The sequence below is a fragment of the Cynara cardunculus genome (assembly GCF_001531365.2).
Source record: "Cynara cardunculus var. scolymus isolate 2C chromosome LG 2, CcrdV1, whole genome shotgun sequence".
Classification (NCBI taxonomy): domain Eukaryota; kingdom Viridiplantae; phylum Streptophyta; class Magnoliopsida; order Asterales; family Asteraceae; genus Cynara; species Cynara cardunculus.
The window spans coordinates 14399486-14410378 of record NC_037529.1 but is presented as its reverse complement, the minus strand read 5'-3'; the positions used below and the strand labels follow the sequence as shown (position 1 = coordinate 14410378).

General features: G+C 33.3%; 1 protein-coding gene across 1 annotated transcript; it reads left to right on the top strand.

Moving 5' to 3' along the window:
- Positions 1-1411: 1411 nt before the first annotated feature.
- On the top strand, positions 1412-5666 carry LOC112507025 (sugar transport protein 14). Its single transcript, XM_025111414.1, has 4 exons — positions 1412-1641; positions 3298-3620; positions 3925-4551; positions 5041-5666. Exons 1-4 carry the CDS (start codon positions 1500-1502, stop codon positions 5491-5493), a joined length of 1545 nt encoding a protein of 514 aa, XP_024967182.1. The 5' UTR covers positions 1412-1499; the 3' UTR covers positions 5494-5666.
- The last annotated feature ends 5227 nt before the right edge of the window (positions 5667-10893 follow it).

Here is a 10893-nt window from a genome sequence, read left to right as displayed (position 1 = left end):
CATGATGTATCTCGCTGCATTGCGCGAGTACGCTTCTAGTTATCTTATAAAACATTTGGCTAAAATTCTTAAAAACTCTTACTAGAAGAGTACTTGCGCAATGCAGCGAGACAAATCTCGATTTTAATGTTATATCTATATTATATTATAAAGCATTTGATAAAAACTTTTAAAAACTATTATTTATGCATGAAACACTTTTATTAATGCATATTATTTAAAATATAATATTACAAGTAAATTGTGTTTAAATACAACTTATTAAAGCTCCATATCTGAATTCGTGTAACTAACTGCAGATAAACAAAATCAAATTCAGGATTAACATCTCATTTTAAAAATAAAAAATCTAAACATAATTAGGATAATCATTGAGTTCTAACAAAATACTTAATTATTATCTTTATAAAATGTTATATTATTAATACAAAAATAAATTATTTCGTTATTAAACTTAAATTAAATTATAATAAAAAAAATTAAAGAAATTACATAAAAAATGAGACCAAGTATAACTTATTAAAGCTTCATATCTGAATTCGTGTAACTAACTGCAAATAAACATAATTAAATACAGAATAAACATATCATTTTAAATATAAAAAATCTAAATATAATTAAGATAATCATTGAGTTCTAACAGAATACTTAATTATTATCTTTATAAAATGTTATATTATTAATACAAAAATAAATTATTTCGTTATTAAACTTAAATTAAATTATAATAAAAAAAATTAAAGAAATTACATAAAAAATGAGACCAAGTATAACTTATTAAAGCTTCATATCTGAATTCGTGTAACTAACTGCAAATAAACATAATTAAATACAGAATAAACATATCATTTTAAATATAAAAAATCTAAATGTAATTAAGATAATCATTGAGTTCTAACAGAATACTTAATTATTATCTTTATAAAATGTTATATTATTAATCCAAAAATAAATTATTTCGTTCTTAAACTTAAATTAAATTATAATAAAAAAAATTAAAGAAATTACATGAAAAATGAAAGCTTTTAAATAGTTGATTTGATATTAACAGTGATATATATATTTTTAAATTTTTATGATATCTTCAAATTTACATTTTATTCAAAACTAAAATCATTATTACTTTCTTAAAAACACATAAAACTGTATTATAATATCGACAAAGACAAATAATAAAATAGAATATTAAAATCGAGATGTGTCTCGCTCTATTGTGCAAGTACTCTTCTAATTTATAAAAATAACAACCTAATATAAATTAAAATGTTGAAGAAATAAAAAAATAAAAAAAATGAATTTATATGTTTGGATTATTTAAAAAATTAATAAATAAAATAAGAATGGTTAATTTCGCAAGAAAAAGGCTATCCAAGGTCCATAGTACTCGGTATGATCCGCAAATTCAGAAAGGCATACTCATCTCATCTCCTCATATATCCATTTCTTAATATCTTCCTATAAATGTGCTGTGTTTTCTTCACTTTTGTGGAAGTTCGATAATGGCGGGCGGAGGATTTGTGGATGGACATGGCGGAGCAAGGGCGGAGCAGTACGAGTATAACATCACTTGGTATTTTGTTTTTGCTTGCATCGTTGCTGCTCTCGGTGGTTCTTTATTCGGCTATGATCTCGGTGTCTCCGGTTAGTCTCTCTCATCTCCTTTTTTTCTTTCTCTTCTAATTCAGGTTTGTTTGATGAGATTTCTGTGATTCAGGCAAAAAGGCCATATACGTGTGTGGCTTGATTTCATTATTTGTTTTTTGGATTTTTCTGATTTTGATTTTTTCTATTGGCTTGTATTTTTGTGCTTCCCTAAAGCTGTATTCTCTGTATATGATTTATTGTCAGACATAAGCTGCAGGTTGTTGTTTTCACTGTAAATTTATAAAATATTCATATCGAACAACACTCGATCTTCCTGGGTGTTTCATTCATAATCAGATCCTATTTCATTCTCATTATGAACATCTTACTATAAATACATTTTTAGCCGATTCAAAATTGATGCCACATATTTTAGTAATGCTTCAATTTATGATCTGTTTAAGTCGACCTAAAATGCATGATGCAATTTCTTCTTGGATTTCTGTTCAAATAATTTCTGATTCCAGTAATTCTTACAAGTGGGTGTTGGATTAGTTTTGAATCACATGATTCCATTATTTTAGGTATTTTTTCTCTTATCAATAATCATTGTATTTGTGTTTATGAAAACCATCTTAAACTTTCAAACTGATGATTCTATTATGTTCTTTGATTTAAAGTTGTTTTATCAAAATCTCTTGTTCATACTTGGTATCTGTACAGAAAGACAAAGATATTGTTTTCTCAGCATCAAGGAAATCTTTTGTTTTAAAAATTGGAGTTATCAATAACCGCATTTATTGCGTTTGATTTTAAGTTCTAAACAATTATTGTGGTTGCGAAAATTGGTCAAGAAATTTCTAAATATAATGTTCTTTAGAGTTCTATAATTAGAATAGTCTTTTGAAGTTATCAATCAAGATCTGGAAATTTCGGTAAGTTCATTATATATATGAACTTTATTCCTTTTCCAAAATTGGGAAGGAAAAAAAGGGAACAAAGTGCGTCCAGAGTTTAATTTCTGGTATATAAATATTATATATATATATATGTGTGTGTGAGAGAGAGTTATTATGCAATCATTTATATTTATATAATCAATACAACTCTATCTTAATCGTGTATTTAATTTGATGAATATATGATTTCATAAAAGTTTTAATTGTTTTATGATATAAAATATTGATCATAATAAATAAATTTTTATCATTTTCATAAATATCTCAATTAATTAGGTTGTATAAAATTTATTATCAAGAGCACGAAATTTTAGCAAGAGGTTTTGTGGTCGGTAACCTCTTTTGGACACAGTGCAACTGTATATGCATGGAGTACAACCCCAACAACATTTCGTCTTGTTTTGATATAACTGCCTTTCTGCCTGCGATTGTTTTATTAATCTTATTTGGCAAAAAAGAACTTTTAGAGTAATCAATGAAAGTTAAAGATTGTTATGCTAAGGATTGTTCTTGTCTACTTTGTTAAAGGTTGCTGCGTGTTTATTTACATTACAAAATCTTACCTTACTCTGATACTTTAAAAGCCATAATTTTTAGGACTTCTATAAAATCTGTGACATTTTTTTGTCAAACATATCCTTTTTCTAGATGATTTATTTGTCTTCTGAAGTCCAGATTACTGTCTTTAATTCTTGAAAATGATGAACAATTCCCCTTTTGGTCATGTATAAATACAACTACCATTGGCTTTCAGGTGGAGTGACTTCTATGGATTATTTCTTGAAGGAGTTCTTTCATGAAGTTTATCAAAGAAAACAAGAACGTCTCAAGGAAACCGATTACTGCAAATATGACAATCAGATCCTTACCCTCTTTACGTCATCTCTTTATTTTGCGGCCCTTCTTTCTACGTTTGCAGCATCCCATGTTACCCGGAACAAAGGTAGAAGAGCCAGCATTCTTTTCGGAGCAATCAGCTTCTTTGTTGGTGCAATTCTAAATGCTTTCGCACAGAATATTGCCATGCTTATCATAGGCCGATGCTTCCTTGGTGTTGGCATCGGATTTGGAAACCAAGTAAGCTCCTTTTCACCATTTTCAACACTTCATAGATAGTATATCTTGACATGTTATGAATCCTAATCAAATGGAACTGCCAATTAAGAGGTTCAATGGGGATCTCATTGATTTTTGGGAACTCCTTATTCATCTTACTATTGAGACTTGGGTGTGCTTGTGTCAGACCAAACTCTTGTTAAAATTCCAAGAAAACTAGTAATAATTAACAAACTCCATAATGGTTTTGAGTTTCGAAGCCACAAGATTCAACCTCAAAGATCATAAGTTGTTACTAATTTCTTGTTCCTGTGAAAACTTACAGGCAGTTCCTCTATATCTCTCAGAAATGGCACCTGCAAAGATCAGAGGTGCAGTAAATCAATTGTTCCAGCTAACAACTTGTTTGGGAATATTCATAGCCAACTTTATAAACAACGCAACTGAGAAATATAAATGGGGATGGAGATTATCACTCGGTTTAGCCACAGTTCCAGCAACGCTAATGTTTGTTGGTGGACTATTCTTACCCGAAACACCAAACAGTCTAGTGGAACAAGGAAGACTGGAAGAAGGAAGGAAAGTGTTGGAAAGAGTTAGAGGTACAACAAAAGTAGAGGCAGAGTTTCAGGATCTTGTTGAAGCAAGCGAAACTGCTAAAGCGATAAAACATCCTTTTAGAAACCTGCTGCAGAGGAAGAATCGTCCGCAGTTGGTTATAGGAGCTTTGGGAATACCTGCATTTCAACAACTCACTGGGATGAACTCTGTGTTGTTCTACGCGCCTGTGATCTTTCAGAGTTTGGGATTTGGTTCAGGTGCAGCACTTTGGTCTTCCACCATCACTACTGGTGCTCTTGTTCTCGCTACATTGATATCAATGGCTTTTGTTGATAAGTTTGGCAGAAGATTCTTCTTCTTGGAAGCTGGTATTGAAATGATCTGCTGCATGGTAATTCTTCTCTCTAATTAATTTGCTATATCAAGAACACAAAAAAGATCACTCCTTTTTTTACTAGAAGGTCAGAAAACATACTCTTTGCAGACTGCAATGCCTTTTTACCTCTTTGTAGAGAAAGAAAAGACAACCTTTTGCTCCAAGTCTCATCCTCTATCCTTAATTTTGGAAATTCTAGAAAATGGATGATGATTATATGGGTCGAATACAAATAGAATACCTTTTGAATTACTTTCCCTTTTCAAAAATAACTTGTATCCCCTTCCCAAACACTTATAGTTGTAACCTTGAGGGCTAGCTCAACTGGTAAATATAGGTCTTGGGGCGCCTCCCTGGCTATTATCTTTAGGGCCCATGTGATTAGTTAAGGTGTGTGCAGGTTGGCCTGAAAACCCATAGTTAACCAAATTAAGTTGTGTGTATGTGTGTGTGCACATTTTACTAGTTCTAAAAGCTTATACAACATGCTTGTGATCTTTGCAGATAGCTGTGGCTGTAACGCTAGCCCTAAAATTTGGGCAAGGTGAGGAGCTCCCAAAAGGAATTGGCATCTTTCTTGTAGTTGTGATCAGCCTTTTCGTTCTAGGGTACGGGAGGTCGTGGGGTCCGCTAGGATGGCTAGTCCCAAGTGAGATATTCCCATTGGAAACAAGATCAGCTGGGCAGAGTATTGTGGTTTGTGTTAACATGTTCTTTACAGCTTTGGTTGCACAATGCTTTCTGGTATCGCTCTGCCATCTTAAATACGGCATCTTCTTGCTATTTGGCGGTTTGATTGTCGTGATGACCATATTCATCTTCTTTCTATTGCCTGAAACAAAACAAGTTCCAATTGAAGAGATACATCTGCTATGGCAAAACCATTGGTTTTGGAAAAGGTATTGTGTACCTGAGGATGAACCACAAGTAGAAAGGAAGTTAGAACAACAGGTCTAGAATTCCATTGATGTTAGGTGTTTGTTTTTCTTGCATGCTCATTGTGAACAAGTAGTGAAAATTTCACCAAAAATGTGCATAAATTATGAATATTATATTTGTGAATGAATCTTTTGAGATGAGTTTTTTTGGACAAGAAAATGGTATATGCTTCTTGCACACCTTTTTTACTAGTTCTGAAAGCTTAAAACAAGAAGCCTGTGATCTTGTCTTTCTGGTGTCTATGGCTATAATTCAAGCCTCAGAATGTGAATATATTTATGGGTTTATAAAGCCCTTAGTAAGAGCTTTGTCATGATATATGACACACATAGATGTTGCATCTCAAGTCATTTCTTTTCGTAACTGCACAAGCAAAAAGGGTTTTTTTTTTTTTTTTTTTTTTTTGACTTTTTTCACATTTCTATGAGATCAATAAGCTTTACGACAAGCTCTGCAGTAAGCACCATTGTGGATGCTCTTATCTAGCTCAAGGTCTCGGTTGTTAAAAATATAAATTGGTCCCCTTGTTCGCAACATAAGCTTCAATTTAGTCCCAATCACACACAAAATCATCAATAAAGGTAATGAAGTAGCGATGATCATTTCTTGTGACTGAACTGAAAAGACTACATACATCAGTATAAATGACTTCTAACAATTTTGTTTCCTTTTCGGGTTTGCCTTTAAAAGGCGTCTTTGCCATCTTGCCTGATAAGTAAGCTTCACATGTATCATACGAATCATCATATATTTCCATAACTCTGTCGGTCTAGAGTTTGACTATGCGCTTCTTGTTTATATCTCTAAGACGACAACGCCACAAGTAGGTCTGATTTAAGCCCTGCTTAATTCGTTTATTGTTTATGTTATACATTGATTTATAATTACAACTATTTTGCATGTCAATTTCATTAGCACTGTGTGGTTTAGTCATAAAATACAAAGCATTGTTAAGGTAAGTTGAAAATTGAATTATTGTTTGAAATTAAACATAAATCCAGTTAGTTGTAATTGAGAAAATGAAACTATATTTCTAGTAATATTAGGTACATATAGACACTTGCTAAGTATTAAAGTAAGACCATTTAAAAGCTTCATATCATATGTCCCTTGAGCAACAACAACTACCTTAACTCCATTGCCCATCTTTAGCTCCATTTGACCTGATTTCATACTCTCTTCACTTCTTAGACCGTGTAAAGGAGTACAAATTTGAGTAACACACCCTGTATCTAATACCCAAGAGTCATAATCAGAAGTAAATAAACCAGTGGTAAACATAACTGAAGCTGCAATTGCAGCAACCTTCTGTTTTTTGTTCTCTACTAATAGGGGGCAATTTCTCTTCCAGTGCCCCCTTTCGATGCAACTAAAGCAAATTGCGTTCTCAGGAACCTTTCCTTTGCCCTTGTCTTTATTGGAACTTCCAACTTTAGTCTTTGCCTTAGCAATCACCATCTTTTTCTTAACTATCCCACCTTTAGGTTTGATCAACAAAATCTATTTTGGTTTGGTGAAATCCAACTTGAAATTTATATTTCTCTCAACAATTTTAAGCATGTCGTGAAGCTCTATGAGAGTTTTATCCAGACCATTCATATTGTAGTTCGTAACGAACTGGTCATATGATTTGGACAAAGGATTGAGAACAAGATTGATTCCCAATTCTTCACCCAGTAGGAAGCCAAAACAGGTCAGTCGGTCAATATACTCTTTCATTTTCAAAATGTGGATACTGGCTGATGATCCCTCAGTCATCATACAAGCATGTAACGCCCTAATTGTATCAAACCTCCCCTGTCTGACTTGTAACTGAAACATAGACATTAGTAAGGATATCATATCCCAGACAGTCACATCTTTATGATCCCGCAATAACGTGGGAGTCATGGAGGCAAGAATCAGGCTACTAACATCCAGTGAGTCATTGATATACTTATCATACGTATCCCTGAGTTTAGTTAAAGCATTCCTACTAGGAGCGCTTGGAGGGGGTTCTCTAGAACGTAAAACTTATTTTTATGCCTAAGGACGACCCTTAGGAAGCGAAACTTCAAAATCTCAAATAAACGAATTAATCTTCAAAAATCATTTTATTTTGAGCTAAGATCCATATTTCACCTATTTTCTTAAATGGTCAAATGCACATGTCTATGAAAAAAAAGTTATTTAGGTAAAATTATCCAATTACATTCAATGTAACTCTTAGATGTTCGTGTGGTTCTATTCAATATATCATATGTTGAAATTGAAACGTTTAATCCCACTACAACAACTTTTGAAAATACTCATATATGACCAACACTACTATCTATGAAATTTCTAAGTAAGCTAACCATATACTAAGGTATCGTGATCCCATCTAAATTATTGACTTAAGGATTGTTTGATTGATTTTCCAATAAGCCATGTATTAATTAAGATGACTGTATAGAAAATATGTTTGTATGTATTTAACTTAATATTTATTCAGTAATTATGCAGAATAAACGGTCTTAATGATAAAAATGACTATTTTACCCTTTGATTTACATCAACATTTATAGATCAAACAACATTAATTGTAGATCAAGTTTTACTATACAACATGATGAAAGGAGAACGTAGGGGCTTCAATAGTTCTTTGAGGGGGTGTTTGAGATTGCTTATTTGAAACAACTTATGTTCTTTTACAAAAGTCCTTATCAACTTAGTATAAGTTAGAATGATTTAACTTCTTTAAAAACTCATTATTACCGGTTTGGCACCGGTATAAGCTGTTTATCCAAACACTCAAAAGTGCTTATTACCGGTGCCATGCCGGAATAAGTTAATAAGTTATTTTTATAAGCAATCTCAAACACCCCCTGACTGGAAAGGAGAACCCATGAACAAATCGATGGAGATAGAGAGGAAAATAGGAACAGATCTGCTACAAAACAAATGCATTAAGATAGAGAGAAGAATCAATGAACGATTTGTCCGATGGTGCTTTAAACGGTCGGTGACGGCGAGATTAGGTCTAGAGGGTGGAGGTGACAGGCTTTGAGATTATGATAAAAGGAGGGGCATGGATGGAAAATGAGTGGCTAGATGGGGACAATGCTATTTTATGGTCGACCGAATAAGACAACTTAGACATTAAGTCACAACTGAACACCTTTGTTTGTATGGCTTACTGAATGAGGTATACAAGCTATTTAGTCCATTAAGCTGTAACCAAACAACCCCTTAGGTCTATTGGGGTTCAAAACACAACTATTTAAGCGAGTGATGAAATGCAACTGTTCAATTAAATCTCGTTAATCTGGCGCCTTGTCTGACACCACAATCATCCAGAATGATTGGCTATGCACTGACCATACTGGAATTGGTAAGCTTTGACATACTTTAAATGAGAGGTATATAATTTACATTTGTGAAATGTTTGATTTTAGAAAAATATTCTACTTTTAAAACATTTGATTTTATCTCTAAAATTAAAATCTAGTTTCAAAAGCTCATCCTATTAAAATCAGTTTTATTTGACAACCATATCGATTTTAAAATATCATATTTTGATTACCGATTTAAAATATATTTTGCATTTGATTTTATTTTTAATCCTTTTGCAATTATAACTATGACTAGAAGTAAAAAAAATAAACGTAAGGTTAAAAAATAAATCAACACAACACACATAATATATGGTATAGCCCCTAAATGTCGTGTCGTGGCCAACACGACAACCACAACCAGTCTAAGGACGTCTCCAAACTCCTACTAGCTCTGTCAACTTGGTGGACTTTGAAACCCTGTCTTCACTTTTTGGAACACTGTATTTAGATTTCTTTACAATTTTGAAATAGAAGCTACAACATAATGTATTCTATTTTACAATTGTTACTATCTAAAAATTAAAGTAAAATTACAACCCTTAACAATTTTTACATTATATTAACCAAGATAAAAAACAACCAAACAAACCACGGGTCTTTGGGGCAATACCATATATTATTCAAATTTTAAACATAAAATTTAAAATTGGCCAAACTAAGTAAACATAAATAAATAGGCCAAAAAATCGGAATTAAATAACCAAAAACAGAAAAACTAAAACAATCGGAATGCATTAGTGTTTGACCTGAAATACTCCCCCCTAGGCCCGAAATTCGTCACAACGAGATTTGGCCTTAAAACACGTCTGAAACCCTAACTGTGGGGTCGTTGTGGGTGGTGAACAAAAATGTTGGCCGAAAATACAAGTCGACAATCAATGACACTGGGGTCGTGATTTGAATTGGTACCCAATCACTACAAAGTCGTGGCTCAGACCGGCACCCAATTGGCCCTAGGTCACAACACGGAGCAGCAACATCTGATGCAAGGCCATGTTGTGCTAATAGTAGCCGAAACAACGACCATGGCTTTCATGCAGTGGTCGGCGACACAATAAGCCACAGTACGATTGATCGATAGTTATGGTATGGCTAAGGACCAATCGCAGTGGCGGGGTGAGGATGGACAACGACAACAGATGCTTGGCTCTAGTATGCAACAACACACGGACCAACCCAGAACCAATCGTACATGGCGACGGGCCGGTGGTGGATCACTGCACCAACGATGGTACTTGATAGTGGTCTTGCCGAGGAACTCAGTTGCATGACAGTGACACTCCCAGCCATTCCGGCAGGGAACAAGTAGCATACAGCGACAACTCAGGACAAAAACAACCATTATGCGGCAATAGCATGGATCGTGGTACGGCGATGGTTTGAACAAGGGGACAGCCACTATGCAGCAGCGACTCAAGGTAGCCTCATCTCGCGGCACACGACATGGTGACCGGAGATTGGTTGCCATATTCTGGTTTTTCATTTTTTCTAATCAATTTTCTAATTCCAATTAATTTGTTTTATAGTCAAAGTGGCTCTGATACCACTTTAAGATTTTAAAACAATTTTGTAACCATTAAAACACATAGGAAACCAATTTAGGTCACATCATTTAGAAACTTTTCTAAAATTAAAACCCTTAGTCAGATCCAATGACTATTAAAACAAATTTAAATAAACTATAGGGCGTTTAGAGAGTTTATCTTTTAGATTTGTCGTGGATTCTGGAGGAGCACCTTAGAAATCAATGTAGATTTCTTCAAGTAAATTCACACACGAACAGATTGATATCTTTTATCGGGTGCTACCTCAAAACTCCTAAATCTAAAATATGTATTTCTTAACAAAAAAGAAAGATAATATTCTTTACTGTTTTATATGATGACTAAAACCTAAAAGATAGAATCATCAAAAATCTAGGTTTATCACCTTGTTTATAGATTAACTAGAAGCGTACTCGCGCAATACAGCGAGATACATCATGATTTTAATATTTCATTTTCTTCTTTATCTCAGTCGATATTATAATATGGCTTTATGTGATTTTGAGAAAGCGATAATG